Source organism: Moschus berezovskii, chromosome 4 (genome assembly GCF_049115385.1).
Source record: "Moschus berezovskii isolate FMDL1 chromosome 4, NW_MosBer_1.0, whole genome shotgun sequence".
Classification (NCBI taxonomy): domain Eukaryota; kingdom Metazoa; phylum Chordata; class Mammalia; order Artiodactyla; family Moschidae; genus Moschus; species Moschus berezovskii.
This window is the reverse complement of record NC_142463.1, coordinates 46,736,876-46,759,268: the sequence shown is the minus strand read 5'-3', so window position 1 is coordinate 46,759,268 and position 22,393 is coordinate 46,736,876. Positions and strand designations below refer to the sequence as shown.

The 22,393-nt window shown below is 36.8% G+C and overlaps 1 protein-coding gene across 1 annotated transcript in view; it reads left to right on the top strand.

Annotated features, from left to right (window-relative positions):
* The window catches only part of ANKRD13C (ankyrin repeat domain 13C), a 101,606-nt gene that overhangs the window by 29,593 nt on the left and 49,620 nt on the right, over positions 1 to 22,393 (top strand). Inside the window, exons 2-5 of the mRNA XM_055402288.2 lie at positions 3,056 to 3,097; positions 12,478 to 12,582; positions 18,197 to 18,282; positions 19,444 to 19,489. Coding sequence (XP_055258263.1) covers positions 3,056 to 3,097; positions 12,478 to 12,582; positions 18,197 to 18,282; positions 19,444 to 19,489 — 279 coding nt within the window. The remainder of the gene's footprint in view (positions 1 to 3,055; positions 3,098 to 12,477; positions 12,583 to 18,196; positions 18,283 to 19,443; positions 19,490 to 22,393) is intronic.

The following is a 22,393-nucleotide window of genomic DNA, read 5'->3' as shown; positions in this document are numbered from 1 at the left end:
AAGAGAGGTGCTTCAAGATGAAAAACTCATTCATTTTATCAGGAAAGTATTTAAAGATTTGATTTGTAATTAATAACATAAGCTGAAAAAATTGCTAGAAATATAAGAAGATATAGAAATCCCCATTATAGTGGGAGATTTTAGCTTTCCTCTTTTTTTAACAATAAGCTGACAAAACCAGTAAGGATACCAAAAGTATGAAAAACACAAACTGGATCTAGTATGTTTATTTGAAATGTTGCACCCCAAACCCTCAGGTTACATGTTGGTTCAAACATACAGAAAACATTTACAAAAATTGACTAAACTTTACCATAAAGCAACTTTCAACATGTTTCAGATTGAAATTATATTGAGTCTTTTCTCTGATCACATTGCAATTAAACTAGAGATTAGTAATCAAAAGATAAAGATATTAGGAAAAGGTGAAAAACCAAGCATCTAAGAATCCATTTTGAGAAATTAGGAAAAGAACAATTTAATTTACTTAATTTCCCAATTTACGTCTATTTTACCCAAGAGGAAATATTAAAAGCAACAATTATTTAGAACAAACGTTAAGTAGCAACATGCCAAAACTGTTCTTTAAAAAGATGCTTAAAATTAATGAACCTCAGACTGATCAAAGAAACACAAATAATAGATATGAATGAAAAGTGGGCATCTGCATAAATTTTAATGTCGTTGATAAATTGTAGAAGAATATTTATGAACAAAATGTATGACAACAGATGACAATTTAGATGACATGGACAGAATCCTAGAAAAACATTGTCAAAATGTACACAAAAAGGAATTAGGAAACAGCAGTACTCTTGTCATTATGAATCCATAATAAAAATGTTCACTCTAAGGAAATTCAAGGGCTAAATGGTTTTATAAGCATATTCTTATAAACATGAAGGAAAAATAACATGAAAACTTTTACAGTTACATTACCCAATTATGGAAATATTTGAGTGTGCAACCCTTGCCTAAGGTAATGCCTGTTGCATTTTAGTGATATTTTTATGGTTTGTTGCTATCAGTCAGAGCTTTTTCTCAAGGCTTCATTCATGAATGCTTATTGACTGTATTTTGAATGTTATATGTGTATTGGAAGCATTTCATATACATAAATGAATAAAATATGTATCTAGTTGTACTGAGGTTAATGTCTAATGAAGGCGACAGATGTTTCTACATAAAATAAAAAGTACAGTTTAGTGTGAGAAGTGCTTCAATAAAGAGGTAGGCATAGAGGGCTCTGGGAGCAGTGCAGAGGAACATCTGATTATCTAGAGAAGGCTTCAGTGGATAGATGATGTTTGAGCTAAGCCCTAAAAGGTGAGTATTAACTTGCTAGGCCAATGGGAAGGAATATTTAGGAAGAATTAACAAAATGTGTGTAAAATATCAAGAATCTCGGCTATTGGAGAATTTATTGCATGCAGTTCAGATGAAATATGGGGTAAGAAAGAAAATAGGAGAAGAATGGAAGGTAAGGACTTATCTCAAGAACCTTTTATGCCATGTTAAAGATAAAATGTGGACCACGGTCAGACCTTTTAAGTGAAACTACAACATGGTCAAGTTTTTGTTTTAAAATTATTATTCCAGTTTAGAGAGGAGATTGAAATGGGAATTAAGAATGAAAGTCCAAAGTAAAGGCTTTGGTTTTGGCCTAGTGTTGAGCTGTTTCTGGCATCAGTTTGTCAACAAGTTTTGTTTGCTTTTTGTGACTACTTTTTAGAGATTTTCATAGAATGTGAATGCAACACATGAAATTAGTTCAATATTTAAAAAAGGTGGAAAATGATCTTATTCTAGACCAATCAAATTGGAAATTGATACTTGTATATGTAGATTTCTTTTTCTCTGGAGCTGATCAGAAACAAATGTTTATAATAACAAGGTACTGATTTGAGCAAAACAGAAAATGTATCTTCTACAGACCCACCTAGATTTAGCATATTGAGACAGAGGAAATTGTTTACCTTTGCAATATACTCTTTTTTTTTTTTAATTGAAGTATAATTGATGTACAACATTTTATTACTTTCAGGTCTATAACCTAATGTTTTCATGTTTGTATATAGTGAAATGATTACCACAAGAAGTCTGATTAATATATATCACCATACATAGTTCAAAATATTTTTTTCTTGTGATAATAGCTTTTAAGATATACATGTAACAACTTTCAAATGCAGTATAATAGTTACCATGCCATATATTACATCCCCATGACTTAATTTTTTAACTGAAAGTTTGTACCTTTTAATTCTCTTCACCCATTGCACCTACTCTCCCACTCTTCACCTTTGGCAATCACCAGTTTGTTCTCTCTCTCTGTATATGTGTGTGTGTGTGTATATATATATATATGTTTGTATGTGTTTTTAAAAATTCCACATATAGGTGAGATTGTATGGAATTTGTCTCTATCTGACTTATTTCACTTAGCATAAGCCCTCACGGTCCATCTGTGTTGCCGCAGATGGCATTCTTTTTTTAATGGCCAAATAACATTCCATTGAATGTGTAATACATACACACACACACATTTTATCCATTTGTCTGTCAATGGGCACTTAGTTTGTTTCCATATCTTGGCTATCATAAATAATGCTGCAGTGAACATGGGGGTGAATATATTTTTTGCAGTTAGTGTTTTCATTTTCTTTTATTTTTTGAAACTTGAGGACAGGATTGAATCTTACTGAGATAAGCAAGGATGAGTATGTAGTAGGTATTTAAACTGTGTGCTGAATGAACAAAGGTTGATTACAGAGAAATTAGCAGCAAAGGAATCTGACATCTATTTGAAGGAGAAGACCCAAAAGCAAAATGGATATTTTTCATGGGAGGTAGGGGAAAGACAAGTAGGATATGCTGTGTTTAGAAACCGTTGTGTCCTCTGACCTTGACTTTACCACATAAGCAGGATCATTTTGTAGTAACATTATTTTTGCTTAAAATTTGTCAGTGAATTTTCTGAAGGAGCTGAAACCATTTTAAAATATTTTTTCCAGTGTTTTTATACTAATTTGATTTGTTTTTGTTTCTGTTTTAGGAAACACTCCTTTACATCTTGCTGTGATGTTAGGAAATAAAGGTTAGTAAATATTTTCTTTTTTTGTTGTTGTATAGTCATGTATAATCAGTTTTATTACTGCAGATGGTGACTGCAGCCATGAAATTAAAAGACGCTTACTCCTTGAAGGAAAGTTATGACCAACTTAGACAGCATATGAAAAAGCAGAGACATTACTTTGCCAACAAAGGTCCGTCTAGTCAAGGCTATGGTTTTTCCAGTAGTCAATGTATGATGTCAGAGTTGGACTGTAAAGAAAGCTGAGTGCCGAAGAATAGATGCTTTTGACCTGTGGTGCTGGAGAAGACTCTTGAGAGTCCCTTGGACTACAAGGAGATCCAACCAGTCCATTCTAAGGGAGATCAGTCCTGGGTGTTCATTGGAAGGACTGATGTTGAAGCTGAAACTCCAGTACTTTGGCCACCTGATGCGAAGAGCTGATGCATTTGAAAAGACCCTGATGCTGGGAGGGATTGGGGACAGGTAGAGAAGGGGACGACAGAGGATGAGATGGTTAGATGGCATCACTGACTCAATGAACATGAGTTTGAGTAAACTCTGGGAGTTGGTGATGGACAGGGGGGCCTGGTATGCTGCAGTCTATGGAGTCGCAACTTATACTAAATTTTATGCCTTTTGAAACTTTTTTTCTTGTTTGGTTATTCTTCAAGTAAGTATAATATCAGGAGACTCTTGTTTCCAAATATTAAGTTTTATTAACTATTAAAATATTTTTAATATTTGTAGTTTTATAAGATTCTTTAATATGGACTATTTTTTATAAACTCTTAAGTCTAGAGTTATTATGATAGATAATAAAAAGTACTTGTTTATTCTTGAGAACCAAAAAACAGCTCATAGATGATTTAAAAGATCTCCTTTTTTTTAAAAAAAAAAATTTATTTATTTGGCTGCACTGTGTCTTAGTTGCAGCATGTGAGATCTCAGTTCCCTGACCAGGGATGGAATTTGTGCCCTCTGCAGGGGGAGCATGGAGTCTTAGCCACAGGAGCAAGGAGTCTTAGCCACTAGACCACCAGGGAAGTCCCAGAACATCTACTTTTTAAGCCGATTCCTAGATGCCATAATTATCTGGATTCCTAGTTATCTTGAAAAGTGAGGATTGTAGGTAGCTTATTGGCAACCTTCTGAGTGTTAGATTTTAAAATTTTGGATGTGTTTGAGAAAAATCTTTGGAAAGCATATACTGTTGAATTTTTAAACAAGATAATTTTTTAACACTTTTCTGATGTTCTCAACATTCAGAAAACAAAGATCATGGCATCCGGTCCCATCAATTCATGGGAAACAGTGGAAACAGTGTCAGACTTTTTTTTGGGGCGGCTCCAAAATCACTGTGGATGTTGATTGCAGCCATGAAATTAAAAGACGCTTACTCCTTGCAAGGAAGGTTATGACCAACCTGGATAGTGTATTAAAAAGCAGAGACATTACTTTGCCAACAACGGTCCCAGTCTAGTCAAGGCTATGGTTTTTCCAGTGGTCATGTATGGATGTGAGAGTTGGACTGTGAAGAACACTGATCGCCGAAGAATTGATGCTTTTGAACTGTGGTGCTGGAGAAGACTCTTCAGAGTCCCTTGGACTGCAAGGAGATCCAACCAGCCCATTCTAAAGGAGATCAGTACTGGGTGTTCATTGGAAGGACTGATGCTAAAGCCGAAACTCCACTGCTTTGGCCACCTCATGCGACAAGTTGACTCACTGGAAAAGACTTTGATGCTGGGAGGGACTGAGGGCAGGAGGAGAAGGGGACAACAGAGAATGAGATGGCGGGATGGCATCACCGACTCGATGGACATGAGTTTGAGTGAACTCCGGGAGTTGGTGATGGACAGGGAGGCCTGGCGTGCTGTGATTCATGGGGTCGCAAAGAGTCAGACACAACTGAGTGACTGAACCATATCATGAACATCTGCTATTGTTATATACTGTACAATAGCTGTTGCAGTAAACGTTTGATCTGAAAGATATTAGTAGAACTTGCTTTGTTGAAAAAGAAAATTCTTTTGCTAGTTTAAGTTCATGTGCTTATGTGAAACATGATTTGTAGGAAATTTAATTTAGATTTTAATACTACATAAACTGGCCACCTGATGCGAAGAGCTGACTCATTGAAAAAGACCCTGATGCTGGGAAAGACTGAAATCAAAAGGAAAAGAGGGCAGCAGAGGATTGAGATAGCATCACTGACTCAGTGGACATGAATTTGAGCAAACTCCAGAAGATAGCGAAGGACAGGGAAGCCTGGCGTGCTCCAGTCCTTGGTGTTGCAAAGAGTCGGACATGACTTAGGGACTGAAGAGCAACAACAGAACTGGGGACTCAAATTTTTAGTTAGTTATGCTGTTTTTTTCCTCCTTACAGAGAAGAGACTCACTCAAGTAACTTTTAAGTAAAGAGAGATTCGTTAAGAGGCTATATATTAAATTCAAGCTATGGGGACTATCTGTGTCTCAGGAAGAGTAGTAACAAAGACAGTTTGGGAGATCAGCTATCATTTCCCCCTTCCTCCCCGTCTCTCCCCTCCCTCCTTCCTTCCTTCCTCTCTCTTCCCTTCCTTTCTTCCCTCCCCTCCCCTCCCACTACCTTCCTCCTTCCTTCCCTTCATATATGTATGTATATCTATCCATCTGGCTCAGAGGTTAAAGCGTCTGCCTCCAATGCGGGAGACCCGGGTTCGATCCCTGGGTTGGGAAGATCCCCTGGAGAAGGAAACGGTAACCCACTCCAGTATTCTTGCCTGGAGAACCCCATGGACGGAGAAGCCTGGTAGGCTACAGTCCATGGGGTCGCAAAGAGTCGGACACGACTGAGTGACGGAACGGAACGGATATGAATCATCTTGTCTCTTTCTTATGGTGTATCTGCTGTTTTTATTTATATATATAATATTCTGTCTTTTCTTGATTGATTTTTCTCTGTTTGTTGAAATTGACCATGATCCAAAATAAGTGTTCTAAGTTCCTGAATATTGAAGACTTTCTGATTTCAGTGTTCTCCACCTAATAGTTCAATTTCTTAGGTTCCTGAATTTCTGAACAGAAAGTTTGATTGGGCTAGTTCATCTTCAGCCAAGTCACAGTGATGAGTGACTAGCGATCTCATGAATTGTGTTTGGGATATGTAGTTACTCATATAAAATTAGCTTTAGTGAGACTGACTCTGGGAGAGAGTTGGAGTAGAAGAGGGTATCAAGAATACAGAGGAAGAATATTTAGCAATTTAGCAGGACTTTTGCTAGGGCAGACCATGATAGTCTCTACACATTGGCGAAAAGAAAGATATAGTTAGCTAAATTTGACCAATAAAGGCTTATGCCTTCTTTTGAAGAACATTGGATCAGAACTTTAGAAAATAACTGAAATTATTCATTTACAATATGCTAGATGCTTTTTCAGGGCTTTACACATGTTTACTCATTTAACATAGCAACCATGTGAAGAAGATATCATTGTTGCCATTTTACAGATGAAAAAAGTTAGCTCTGAGATGTTAAGCAACTTTCCCAGGGAGAAGTAGCAGAGTTTTGGCTTGAACTTGGAGTATCTTACGTCAGAACCTGGATTCCTAATCATTATGGTGACTGGCATTGCTCCCTTCTCACTGTGAATCGTTTGAAAAGAAATTGGTCTAAATCAAAGTTAGCTAACATGTAGCCTGCTTCCCTCCTATTTTTGTGATAGTCATAGTTAATTTGATGCCAAGTCTGATTGCTATTCTAAATTTAACACTTTAATAATAAATATAGATTTACCAGAATTTGAATGTGAAATGAAACATATTTACTGTCCTAGGTCCTAATTTTTGGTGGAGTAGGTTTTGCTATATTTCATCATAGGATTGTATCGGCCTGTCCAAAATTGTTTCACAGAACATTTGTTTCATGGGAAATAATTTTTAGAGGAAAATAGTGATTTGGAAAATAGCGGCTTAATACATATTAAGCAGGTTTTTTTTTTTTTTAATTGTGGACCTTCTTAGCACTTTTGAGGTGCTAATATTCACTGTGACATTCTGAACTGGAGCCTTCTTTTATAGCGTTATTGTTCCCTATCAGTTCAGTTCAGTTCAGTCACTCAGTCGTGTCTGACACTTTGCGACCCCATGAATCACAGCACGCCAGGCCTCCAGCACACCAACTCCTGGAGTTCACTCAAACTCATGTCCATCGAGTCGGTGATGCCATCCCGCCATCTCATTCTCTGTCGTCCCCTTCTCTTCCCGTCCCCAATCCCTTCCAGCGTCAGAGTCTTTTCCAGTGAGTCAACTCGTCGCATGAAGTGGCCAAAGTATTGCAGTTTCAGCTTTAGCATCAGTCCTTCCAATGAACACCCAGGACTGATCTCCTTTAGAATGGGCTGGTTGGATCTCCTTGCAGTCCAAGGGACTCTCAAGAGTCTTCTCCAGCACCACAGTTCAAAAGCATCAATTCTTCAGCGATCAGCTTTCTTCACAGTCCAACTCTCACATCCACACATGACCACTGGAAAAACCATAGCCTTGACTAGATGGACCTTTGTTGGCAAAGTAACGTCTCTGCTTTTTAATACACTATCCAGGTTGGTCATAACCTTCCTTGCAAGGAGTAAGCGTCTTTTAATTTCATGGCTGCAGTCAGCATCCACAGTGATTTTGGAGCCCCCCCCCAAAAAAGTCTGACACTGTTTCCACTGTTTCCCCATCTATTTCCCATGAATTGATGGAACCGTATGCCATGATCTTTGTTTTCTGAATGTTGAGCTTCAAGCCAACCTTTTCACTCTCTTTCACTTTCATCAAGAGGCTTTTTAATTCCTCTTCACTTGGTATTTTCTCTGTTTTAAAAGTATCTTGAGAAACTAGAGTTCTGTGAAACATATTTTAGGAAACACTTGGTTGGATTATTCATGATCTACAAATAATATCAGTTTTTGCTCTTCCTGAGTCCTTTTCATATAGAATAGGTACAGCCATTAATATACCTATCAATTTATAATTTTCCATTTACATTTTTCCAGTTGTATATTCTTTTTCTACTTTTTCCTATTTGACCTTTTAATATTTTTGGTATTTGGTTGCATAGGCATGAGACTGAAATAGGTAGTGGAAGATAAAACATCTCCCTTATATTTAATTTTGTACAGCAATTTTACATTCTACCACCGTTCAGTCTGTGCTACTCTGTTCTCTTTTATCTTCTCCTTTAGAGATGTGCTGTGTCTTTAGTGATTTCATTGTTGAAGGGCACTTTTTATTTGTATGTGTATTTGTAAACACAGTACAAATTCCAGGGCATTCAAACATTTGTTGATTAATTTAGAGAGAGATACCCTACAAATTTTTTTTTTCTGAATGTTGAGCTTCAAGCCAACCTTTTCACTCTCCTCTTTCACTTTCATCAAGAGGCTTTTGAGTTCCTCTTCACTTTCTGCCATAAGGGTGGTGTCATCTGTATATCTGAGGTTATTGATATTTCTCCCGGCAATCTTGATTCCAGTTTGTGCTTCTTCCAGCCCAGCGTTCCTCATGATGTACTCTCAGTTCAGTTCAGTTCAGTTCAGTCGCTCAGTCGTGTCCGACTCTCCGCGACCCCATGAACCACAGCACGCCAGGCCTCCCTGTCCATCACCAACTCCTGGAGTACACTCAAACTCATGTCCACAGAGTCGGTGATGCCATCCAGCCATCTCATTCTCCGTCGTCCCCTTCTCCTCCCGCCCCCAAACTTTCCCAGCATCAGAGTCTTTTCCAGTGAGTCAACGCGTCGCATGAGGTGGCCAAAGTATTGCAGTTTCAGCTTTAGCATCAGTCCCTCCAATGAACATCCAGGATTGATCTCCTTTAGAATGGACTGGTTGGATCTCCTTGCAGTATAAGGGACTGTCAAGAGTCTTCTCCAACTCCACAGTTCAAAAGCATCGATTCTTCGGCGATCAGCCTTCTTCACAGTCCAACTCTCACATCCATACACGACCACGGGAAAAACCATTGCCTTGACTAGACGGACCTTGGTTGGCAAAGTAATGTCTCTGCTTTTTAATATACTATCAAGGTTGGTCATAACTTTCCTTCCAAGGAGCAAGCGTCTTTTAATTTCATGGCTGCAATCAGCATCTGCAGTGATTTTGGAGCCCAAAAAAACAGTCTGACACTGTTTCCACTGTTTTTCCATCTATTTCCCATGAAGTGATGGGACCAGATGCCAGGATCTTTGTTTTCTGAATGTTGAGCTTCAAGCCAACCTTTTCACTCTCCTCTTTCACTTTCATCAAGAGGCTTTTGAGTTCCTCTTCACTTTCTGCCATAAGGGTAGTGTCATCTGCATATCTGAGGTTATTGATATTTCTCCCAGCAATCTTGATTCCAGCTTGTGCTTCTTCCAGACCAGCGTTCCTCATGATGTACTCTGCATATAAGTTAAATAAGCAAGGTGACAATATACAACCTTGACGTACACCTTTTGCAGGGTGACAATATACAACCTTGACGTATTCTTTTTCCTATTTGGAACCAGTCTGTTGTTCCATGACCAGTTCTAACTGTTGCTTCCTGACCTATATACAGGTTTCTCAAGAGGCAGGTCAGGTGGTCTGATATTCCCATCTCTTTCAGAATGTTCCACAGTTTGTTGTAATCCACACAGTCAAAGGCTTTGGCATAGTCAATGAAGCAGAAATAGATGTTTTTCTGGAACTCTCTTGCTTTCTCCATGATCCAGCGGACATTGGCAATTTGATCTCTGGTGCCTCTGCCTTTTCTAAAACCTGCTTGAACATTTGGAAGTTCACGGTTCACATGTTGCTGATGCCTAACTTGTAGAATTTTGAGCATCTGGTCCCATCACTTCATGGGAAATAGATGGGGAAACAGTGGAAACAGTGTCAGACTTTATTTTTTGGGCTCCAAAATCACTGTGGATGCTGATTGCAGCCATGAAATTAAAAGACGCTTACTCCTTGGAAGGAAAGTTATGACCAACCTAGATAGTATATTAAAAAGTAGAGACGTTACTTTGCCAACAAAGGTCCGTCTAGTCAAGGCTATGGTTTTTCCAATGGTCATGTATGGATGTGAGAGTTAGACTGTAAAGAAAGCTGATCGCCAAAGAATTGATGCTTTTGAACTGTGGTGCTGGAGAAGACTCTTGAGAGTCCCTTGGACTGCAAGGAGATCCAACCAGTCCATTCTAAAGGAGATCAATCCTGGGTGTTCATTGGAAGGACTGATGCTAAAGCTGAAGCTGCAATACTTTGGCCACCTCATGCGACGCGTTGACTCACTGGAAAAGACTCTGATGCTGGGAGGGATTGGGGGTGGGAGGATAAGGGGACGATAGAGAATGAGATGGTTGGATGGCATCACCGACTCGATGGACATGAGTTTGAGTGAACTCCGGGAGTTGGTGATGAACAGGGAGGCCTGGAGTGCTGTGATTCATGGGGTCGCAAAGAGTCGGACACGACTGAGCGACTGAACTGAACTGAACTGAACCCTACAACTTACATACTTGTATTTACTTCTTTTACTCATCCTAACCTACTGAATAACTTGTTTTTCACTAGTGAAGTCTTAATTTTTTCTGAATTTCTGGTGGGTTTATTGGCCATGTTGGCTAGGAAGATTTTCACTTATGGATTTGAGTTGAAATGGAGAAGAACATTATACTTAAAGGAGATTTCAGTGTACATATATTTCTATATACTACTAGCAGACTTTCTTAAACACCTTTGTGAAATTTCTGTATTTGTTTTACTTACTCAATATAATTTCCAGCTAGTGTAGATATTTCTTCTATTACTAGGAATAGTGCTAATACCATTCTTCTTCCACCTCAGCTCACTTGCATTACAACTGTTATAACACTCTTATTTTCTTCAGAGCACTTAACATTTTTTTAAAATTTACTACTTTACCTAATTATATTTTAACATAGTATGTGAGCTCTCTGATTATCTTTCTTCTCACTGCTTATATCTAGGACCTAGAACTTAGAAATGGCATATAATAGGCACTTGATAAATATATGATAAAAGACTGATTGAATGAATGAATCATTCATTTAGAGAATTTAAGTTGGATACGTATCTTAAATTTCCCATGAGCCTTGTTTCAGATGTTTTCCTGCCCGTTAATATGCTTATTATTTTTAATTTAAGAAAAATTTCCTCAGCCTATACAAAGGTCTATACCTTAGACGTTTTTTTCCCTATTGTAGAAATCTTTTATTCATGTTGTCATATATTATGTTAGTTCTTATTGTAAGACTTGCTTCAGATTACCACATATCCTTAATGTTGATGTTGGAGATGCCCTAGCTACTGACTTGGAAACAGCAAGTATTATATAGATAAAACAGTTGAAAGCACAAAATCCATTGATGAAGTACTATGTAAATTAATTTTCCCATGAATAACTGGAAATATTGACCGTGATGACTTAAAACCACCACCCCTGAACTTACTAGCTAAGATCCAAGAGCCTGAGATCCCTGCATGCATCCTAAAATATCCAGTGTTGGGAATTCCCTGGTGGTCCAGTGGTTAGAACGCCATGCTTCCATTGCAGGGGGTGCAGGTTTGATCCTGGTTGGGGAACTAAGATCATTCATGGGAAAATAAGATCCTGCATGCCGTGTGACCAGCCCCCTCAAAATCCAGTGTTTTGGAAACTTGTCTTGATCATAGATTTTTTAATGTAAATCCTGTCTCTTGTGGCAGTCTTCAGTGTTTCTCTTAAGTTTCAGGCAACTGTGCCTGGGCTGGATGGTGAGCCAAGTATACCTTTTTTAAAATTACCTTTTTTGATTATTTTTTTTACCTTTTTATTACTTTTTTTGATTACTGGAAAGACTGTCCAGATTCGTCCTTATAATCATAAACAGACTTTTGTCCCCTTTGGGTATTTTTCTGAACTAAGCAAGCATAAAATTGGAAAAATAAGAGCTTATGGAAACATCAGTGATTCTTTTTGCAAATACTCTTTTTCCCCTTGAAATAAATGATGAACTTTCTATTTGACCTTGCAGATAGTCCTCTTCTGGGTCTTATTAGTTAGTAGAAGTTTTTATGTAAATTACTATTGAGTTTCTTGGATTATTTTTTATAATATGGAAACATTCTTAAAATATCATTGGGAATAATTATTAGGGAACATAATATTTTCTTTGTAGAGGCAATTTATTTTTAGGTACTAGAATAGATAATTCTTGAATCTAAGGATTTGAAATAACATGGTTAGATACATAGGAATTTTAAAAATTACTTAATTCTCTATAGTTCAGTGCTTATTTCATAGATCTGTTTATATTAACTTGATACCTTGAATTTTTACATGATTTTTTAATTTAGAGATTCTGAAAATTGCATGATGTTTGATATTATTACTGTTCTATGTTTCAGAATGTGCCCATTTACTTTTGGCTCACAATGCTCCAGTAAAGGTGAAAAATGCTCAGGGATGGAGCCCGCTGGCGGAAGCCATCAGTTATGGAGATAGACAGATGAGTAAGCAATATAAATTACTATTGTTGTTATGGATCTAAAAATATGAAATGCATTTGACATAATTTTCATTTGGTGTAACTTTCCATACTATGAAAAATTTGCAGCTACTTATAAACTTATGTATGAATTATTCTTGACTATATATATATTACCATATATATATAAATGTACCTAAATAAAATATTTAGACATACAAAATTATATTAGTTTCAGTTGTACAACATATTATTTTTGTGTATTGCAAAATGATCACTGTAATAAATCTAGTTAATACCTGTCACCATACATAGTTACAGTACTTCTGTTTTTCTTGTGACGAGAGCTTTTAAGATCTACTCTTAGCAACTTTCGAATATGCAGTACAGTATTGTTAACTATAATAGTCATCATGCTGTATGTTATATCCCCATGAATTGTTTATTGTATAACTAGACGTTGGTACCTTTTGATTCCCTTTATTTGTCTGTTCCCTACATCTGCCTGTATACTATGCTGTAAATCTTAGCTATTCTGAGACCTAGTTGTCTTTTGTCTCTCCAGGAGTTACTCATGGTTTATACGGGTATATATATATGTATCATTATGATATATTTGTGTAAGAGTAGCTTTAGGATTCTGTTAGCCTCTGTCTTATTTTTGTAGCACATCAAAAGTTAGTTTGGAAGGAAAGAAAGAGCAATGTGTGTTGGTTTGCAGCCTTATCAGGAACTGATAGTCTTCATTTGGGTTTCAACTTTGTATTTTTTTTCCCCAGTTCATTAAGTAGCTTAACTTCTCTTAATTATTTTCAAAGTGGGCCACTCTTTTCCTTTGCAGTACTCAGCACACTTCTAAATAATGGTTCATTTTTTTAAATTAATTAATTTTAATTGGAGGCTAATTACTTTACAATATTGTATTGGTTTTTGCCATACATTGACATGAATCAGCCATGGGTGTACATGTGTCCCCCATATTGAACCTCCCCTCCCACCCCTCTCCCCATCCCATCCCTCAGGGTCATCCCAGTGCACCAGCCCTGACCCCGCATCGAACCTGGACTGGCGATCTATTTCACATATGATAATATACATGTATTCAATGCTGTTCTCGCAAATCATCCCACCCTTGCCTTCTCCCACAGAATCCAAAAGTCTGTTCTTTACATCTGTGTATCTTTTGCTTTCTTGCAATGCCTTTTCCTCATAGTGTATCATATAAGCTTTGTGAAAACTCAAGTCATCAATATGTTTCTTATTCATCCTTTCATTTCTGGCTCCTAGAACAGTGTTTGGTACATGTATTTGTTCAGTGAATTAATGAAGAAAATTAAAACTGCAAGGAAGATTTGAGATTAATCAAGAATTAAAATTTTTCTGAAAAGTATTATATTAGATTTTTATTTATTATCACTTTCCTGAGATGCTCAAAACTTTAAAATATTTTTTTAAAGAAAGTAATGACATTCGTTGTAGAAAATGAGGAAATTATTAAGGAAAAAAGCGGTGATTTTTGGTCACTTGGTGACTCAGTTGGTAAAGAATCCACCTGCAATGCAAGAGACCTGGGTTTGATCCCTGGGTCAGGAAGTTCTCCTGGAGAAGGAAATGGCAACTCACTCCAGTATTCTTGCCTGGAAGATCCCATGGACAGAGGAGGCTGGTAGGCTACTGTCCATGGGGTTGCAAAGAATTGGACATTACTCAATGACTAAACCATCATCAATGACATTTGTTGTAGAAAATTAGGAAATTATTAAGGAAAAAACAGTAATAATTTCACCCAGTGATGACCATTGTTATTATATTTTCTTCTAGTTTACTCTTCTAGTCGTGTTATTTTCCTATTTAAAACTCTTTAAAAATTCTTATTCTTAGAATAAAGACCAAAATCTTTAACTTGGTTTATCAGATCCAGTGTGGTAATGTCACTTTTTCATCTCTATCCTTATCTTGTTCTTTCCACGTGGTTTCTGTATGTCAGTTACTAACTTTTAAGTTTCTCATATTCGTATATCCTTCCCCTTTTGGCCCAGCTCCTCATAATTCTTCAGATCTCAGTTCAAATATAAGGAAGCCTTCTCTGCCTGTATACTATGCCAAAATGCTACCTGTAACTTCCATTAAGCAGTAAGCTTCATTAGAGTAGGGACTGTCTGTTGTCTCTTAAGTACCTAACAGATGGATTAGAAACGTGGTAGGGATGTGCAATTTACGTTAATGTTGAGTAATGTTGATTTGGAGTAATTCCAAATCCTTTATCGGAGAATGCAATGGCAAGCCACTCCAGTACTCTTGCCTAGAAAATCACATGGACAGAGGAGCCTGGTGGGCTGCAATCCATGAGGTCGCTACTAGGCGGACACGATCGAGCGACTTCACTTTCACACATTGGAGAAGGAAATGGCAACCCACTCCAGTGTTCTTGCCTGGAGAATCCCAGGGACGGCGGAGCCTGGTCAGCTGCCGTCTATGGGGTCGCACAGAGTCGGACACGACTGAATCGACTTAGCAGCAGCAGCAAATCCTTTATCATGGGTCAATGGCTGTCTCATTAATTTAATTGATATACAGAAAATAGGAAAAAGAACAATATGGGTTTTAATTAATTTGGGGTTAGGTTTGTTGAGTTTTCTGTAGTATATCCAGGGTGCTTTGCTGTGCTAAGTTGCTTCAGTTGTGTCTGACTCTTGGCAACACTATGAACTGTAGTCTGCCAGGGTTCTTTGTCCATGGTATTCTCCAGGCAAGAATACTGGAGTGGATTGCTGTGCCCTCCTCCAGGGGATCTTCCCAACCCAGGTATCGAGCCCATGTCTCCTGCTGTGCCACTGGGAAAGCCCAGTATATCCAGGTAGAACTGTCCAAATAAAAAGAGGGAAATAGACTGGAGCATAGAAGGAAGTGGAAGGCAGAAGATACACATTTAAGTGATACTCAGAGCAGTAGGGTATATTTCCAAAGGCTTTAGACACACAAACTGGAAAATTTAAAAGTACTTTATATGAGGGAAGAAGGAAGGAGAAATTAATTGTGCCTTATTGGAGTTCTTCATTTGAGTCTTTGTGTGAATTCTGTCTGTGCGTGTGTGCTCAGTCACTTCAGTCATGTCCAACTCTTTGCCACCCTATGGGCTGTAGCCCGCCAGGTTCCTCTGTCCATGGGATTCTCTAGGCAAGAATACTGTAGTGGGTTGCCATGTAGGGGATCTTCCCAACCCAGGGATCAACCCGCATCTCCTGTGGCTCCTGCATTGTAGGCGAATTCTTTACTGCTTAGCCCCTGGGGAAGCCACATGAATTCTAATACCATTTAAATCCTCTAAAGCTAATTTTATTTTAATTGTCAATCACTGTTAATAAGATTCTTATAATATGGGAGTACAAATATTGACTCCCCCAGATATGCTAATAATTTTGTCTAATTGTGTTCTGAGTGTCTCCATAAGTTGATGTTATATTTTAATGTGAAATATCATAGAACAGGAATCTCTTTGCACACATTACTATGTTATATGTAGTTGTTGTTATTACATTTTTAATAATATTTGGTCATTTTAATAATTTTCTATGTATTGAAGGTTTTCAGTCAGTTATAGTATATTTAGTTGATGGAAACTATATAGTTTCAGCTTTTAATTAAGATACCTTTGCTTTTTAGGCATTAATTATTTTCTTTATGTGTACGGGGGTCTGTTTGAATCTGAAGTAAAGGTAGATTGAATAAACATTTATTAAACTATTTGCATTTATACTAGAGAAGAATTATAGAGAGAATTCTACTATACTTAGATAATATAGTTTGATATTAAATTATAACAAACATGAAGGTTAGTCAGAGTCATATAAATTTGAATCTGTAAAGAATCCTAATTTATCTAGGTAATTGGTCCTTAGATTTTTTGGATTTTATAGACCAGAAAAAATTTTTATTTGAGGATTGTAGATAGCTGAAGTTTTCATTTTAGCATTAGTTCAGTTCACTTGCTCAGTCGTGTCCAACTCTTTGCGACCCCATGAACCACAGCACACCAGGCCTCCCTGTCCATCGCCAACTCCTGGAGTTTACCCAAACCCATGTCCATAAAGTCAGTGATGCCATCCAACCATCTCATCCCCTGTCGTCCCCTTCTCCTCCTGCCCTCAATCAGGGTCTTTTCAAATGAGTCAGCTCTTCGCATCAGGTGGCCAAAGTATTGGCGTTTCAGCTTCAACATCAGTCCTTCCAATGAACACCCAGGACTGATCTCCTTTAGGATGGACTGGTTGGATCTCCTTGCAGTCCAAGGGACTCTCAAGAGTCTTTTCCAACTCCACAGTTCAAAAGCATCAATTCTTCGGCACTCAGCTTTCTTTAAAGTCCAACTCTCACTTCCATACATGACTACTGGAAAAACCATAGCCTCGACTAGACGGACCTTTGTTGACAAAGTAATGTCTCTGCTTTTTAATATGCTGCCTAGGTTGTTCATAACTTTCCTTCCAAAGGAGTAAGTGTCTTTTAATTTCATGGCTGCATTCACCATCTGCAGTTATTTTGGAGCCCCCAAAAATAAAGTCAGCCACTGTTCCCACTATTTCCGCTTCTATTTGCCGTGAAGTGATGGCACTGGCTGCCATGATCTTAGTTTTCTGAATGTTGAGTTTTAAGCCAACTTTTTCACTCTCCTCTTTCACCATGTATTGATGTATACATTCTCCACCCCACTAATACATTTTTTATCTCATTTTATTCAAGGCTAATATTTTCCCTTATTTCAGTAAATGTGAGAGATTGATTGAGTTTGCTGGTATATTTTAGACCTTCACTGTAATAAAACTTCTGTTTACCTAATTGCAGGCACAGTAGTAAGCGGTTTATATTGAGCCTCTATAGTAACTCTTTATAGTAGATTTTACTTGAGATTTACTATAGATTTTAATATAGATGTATTCTTACTTGACAAGTGAAAAAAAGAAACTGAAGTTTAGGGAAATTAAGTGTTCCATATTGACACAGCTAATAAGTAGTAAAGCTGTGGTTTGCACTTAAGCAATTTGTCTAAATGTCTGTTAATTACTGAGAAGACACTGGAGCGTTTCAGGGTTTTTTTTTTTTAGAGTCAGAAGTTCTTTTTACGGATAGAATAGGATTCATTTTAGTATTTTTTATGAGAGAAAGTACAATATCAAGTGAAAGAAGAACAGATGCAACTGGTAACATTTTGTAGATACTTATATTTTTAGAAAAATAGTATCTAAAAAAAAAATAAAAATGGTATCTAGTATGATTTTTGAGATTTTCTATCTTTGAGATTATTTAGATCAGTGTTAACCATAGCACACTGCATCTGACTGAGGTTAGTAATCTTGACTCAGTCAGATGAAGCCCTGCTGATGATTAAAAACCACTAGAGCTAGTATGACTGTAAGTTGATGTTGAGATATCTCCTTTCAGTTTTTCTTGAGGATCATAACAGATTTGCCAAAGGTATTTTGTAACATATTCACAGTATCTGTATACTATCTGTGTGTAATAAGCCAGTGGTGTTTCTTAGAATGGTGACATTTTTCCCACAATTTTTTTGAGGTATAATTAGCAATCTAACATGGAAAAAATTATTTTAAATTAAAATTTTTTTAAAATTTAAATTTTAGTTACAGCTCTTTTAAGGAAGCTTAAGCAGCAATCCAGGGAAAGTGTTGAAGAAAAACGACCTCGATTACTAAAAGCCCTGAAAGAGGTAAGCTGAATTTCTTGACTGATTTTGTACCTAAACTGTAATTACAAGTGTACTTTTACGCATTTTAAAAATGCAGTTTAATTTTTCGCTAATTATTAAAGGTCAAGAAATAGTAAAGATCCTGCTTCAATTAAGCAATTATGACATTAAAAAATACTGATTATAGTGTGTAATCTTATGGGAAGCATTATTTGCTTTGAATTTAGAAGATAGGTAAGTAATTATTGCTTTCAATAAATTAGGTAACAACTCTAAGAAAAAAGAAGGTAAGTGATAATTAATGGAAGTAATTTTCCTTTGTCCTTTGGATTCAAAAATTTTCTATGAGCAGAAGCTGCTACTGCTAGTAGGGGCAGTTTGCATTTTCTGTCTGTTACAAAACTCTTTGTCTGTCCTACTTCATGATGCTAGAACTGGGTGTAATGGTACAGAAAGGGAGAGAGGTTTGTTTTCTGTTATTTTTTTCTCTTTATTTTGGATGCCTGAAAAAACTGTGGGAGAAAGACCTATGACTATGTCTTCTTTTAGGTATGCTATTTTTTGAAATCTCAAGGGATAAAATTTTTTGAGACTATTTGATTAATAGTTCCTTGAACAGTTATAATTTTTGTTGTTTAGCTTCTAATTTAAGAAATAAAAGCATTGTCTATAGATAATATGATGACAGATTATTTCAGATTTAGAAAACTTGTGTTATCACTTTATAAAAAAAAGGTTTCTGTTGCAGTGAATGATTTTGTTAGATCATTATGAGCCTACACAGTAATCATTTCAGAAGTTGTTTTTAATAACACTTCTAAAGTTATTAACTATTTTCACAATACTACTCGTTTTGGTTATACTGAGAAGTGGAATATTTATTGATGCAAATTTAAATACCTATCAGTTTTATGTGATTAAAATGTTCCTGTAAAATCTAGAGTGGTATGTATTTTCCTTTGTAGATAAGTGTAGTAATGTCTACTATTGTAATATTATTTTAAGTAATAACCATATATATATATATTTTGGTTCTTTCTCCAACCCCATAATTGAAATTATTTCCTATTTGTCTATAGATCTTTAATGATAACAGATTTTTTTTGAAGCAAAATGTCAAGTAGGTATAAGAGTTGTTAACTAAGGTATGCATTTACTAATTATGCATATTTCATTTCTCAGCTAGGTGACTTTTATCTCGAACTTCACTGGGATTTTCAAAGCTGGGGTAAGAATGTGCTATGTTTTACTGTAAAATACGTAGGTATGCAAAAATGCAAGTGCAAAAATAACTATTATATAGAAATGTTAAAATAACCAATACTTGCCATAAGGAAAGTTAAATATTTTTCATCATGTTGAATATAATGGTTATAAAGCCCTGTGTGTGTGTGAGTTGCTTAGTTCTGTCTGACTCTTTGAGACCCCATGGACTATAGCTTGCTAGGCTCCTCTGTCCATGGAATTCTCCAGGCAAGAATGCTGGAGTGGGTTGCTATTCCCTTCTCCAGTCAGTGGATCTTCCCAAACCAGGGATTGAACCCAGGTCTACCACAGTGCAGGCAGATTGTTTACCATCTGAGCCACCAGGGAAGCCCATAAATTCCTACAGTAATATTTAATTATCCCAATCTGATTAGTAACTTCCATAATTATTTTTTTAAGGTAAAAAATTGTCTTATTAAAAATTAAATGCTGGTTCAAATATAATAATTTACTGTGAGGAATTTTCCGAGAGAAGAGAAGAATAACTATGGGATTATTCGATTACCAAATTTAGGGAAATTTCACATATAGTATTTAGATACCTAATTGTGAGAATTTGGTTAAAATTAATTGATTTTGTATATTTTGTCATCTTTCAATCACTTTTGCTGCTTTTATTGCATACTTTATAGCCACTGTCTTAACATATTGTTTGGTTGCACACCATCCCACTTATTTATAAAAGATGTTAATTCCTAGATATTTTACAGTCATTTTTGGTTTACCTCAGTAAGGTAAGTTTTTTCTCTTCCTCATTTTAAACATGAGTCTACTTAGAAAACTTTTGTGTCCAAATAGGAAGTTTGATCCTAGTGACCTATACTTTACTAAATAAATAACTCTCCAAACAACTGACTTTTGGGTTAAACATTTTTTAATGTAATCTATATATAAATTGGATATAGTGTGCTTATGTGTGTTTTTTAAAGCATTTGAATTAGTCTTTATGATTAAACATTTGAATGCTTATTATCACCAAAATAATCATAAAAATAAATCATAAAATAATCATAACAGTAAATCAGACATTGACAGAGACCACTCTAGGGAGGACTATTAATGTTTCATATGAATATTTTCAAACTCTCTTATATGTTTATGAACATGTGTACACACATATAACTATAAATGTATATATGTATATGTGGAGAAGGCAATGGCAAGCCACTCCAGTACTCTTGCCTAGAAAATCCCATGGATGGAGAAGCCTGGTAGGCTGCAGTCCATGGGGTCGCTAAGGGTCGGACACGACTGAGCGACTTCACTTTTCACTTTCACACATTGGAGAAGGAAATGGCAACCCACTCCAGTGTTCTTGCCTGGAGAATCCCAGGGATGGGGGAGCCTGTTGGGCTTCCGTCTATGGGGTCACACAGAGTCGGACACGACTGAAGTGACTTAGCAGCAGCCTCAGCATTCGGAGAAGGCAATGGAAAGCCACTCCATTACTATTGCCTAGAAAATCCCATGGATGGAGGAGCCTGGTAGGCTGCAGTCCGTGGGGTCGCTAAGGGTCGGACACGACTGAGCGACTTCACTTTCACTTTTCACTTTCCACTTTCACACATTGGAGAAGGAAATGGCAACCCACTCCAGTGTTCTTGCCTGGAGAATCCCAGGGACGGGGGAGCCTGGTGGGCTTCCGTCTATGGGGTCACACAGAGTCGGACACGACTGAAGTGACTTAGCAGCAGCAGCAGCAGCAGCCTCAGCATTAGTTTTTTAAATGAAATCATACAATATTATTATGTATTTTGTCATTTTTACTTAATCTATCATAAATATCTTATATTTTAGTTCATGAAGAAGTACTTCCTTTTTATAAAAAACAGCAGCATAATACTTTATGAGATGGGTGATTAAGATGTTTCTGGTTTGTTTAATCTCTAAACATAAAATTTTAATCCCTAAATATAATCAGTTACAACTTTAGTTCATCAGGCTAGTTTTGACTCCATCAAAATCACATACGCGGGAGTTCCCTGGTGGTCTAGTAGTTTGGATTCTGGGCTTTCACTCCTGTTGTAGGTGTTGTTGTTGTTTAGTCACTGTGTCCCATCTGACTCTTTTTGTGACCACATGGACTATAGTCCACTAGGGTCCTCTGTCCATGGAATTCTCCAGGCAAGAATACTGGAATGGGTTGCCATTTCCTTTTCCAGGGGATCTTCCTGACCTAGGGGTTAAACTCTGTCACCGGCATTGTAAGTGAACTCTTTACCACTGACTCTGGCCCAGATTCAATCCCTTGTGGAGAACTGAGATATCCCACAAGTGCCGTGGTGTGGCCAAAAAAACTCACCCAAGATTTTCTTAACTCTGATAATGCTTTATGCTCTATCATTCGGAAGTCCCAGTGTCCTAGAATACCAAAAGAAAAAGAGATGTAATAGCATTATGTAATAAAAGAGCTCCAAGTTAGATTGGTCTAAAGGCTGGATACTATTTTTTTCACTGTTTTTTTTCTATCTATAAAGACCCCAGTCATTCTTGGTGATCCTTCAGTATACTCGCTCTTTAATTGACTGTCTTAGAAACTGTTAGTGTTTTGAATTCTAAAATTGTCACTTTATCTTGCTGAGCAAAATATTCTAAAATATTTTAAAAGTGGCATTTCAATTACATGAACAAATTGAAATGTATATAATTACTCCTGATACTGTGCATATTATCTGTAGTTGTAAATGCATTGTAACTATTGTATAATCAAGTTTATTATGTAACCACTGAGGTACTTGTTTAAAATATTGCTTATGGGACTTCCCTGGTGGTCCAGTGGTTAAGACTTTGAGCAGCGGGCATTGGGTTCAATCCCTGATTGGAGAACAGAGATCCCACATGCTCCATGACATGGGCAAAATATAAT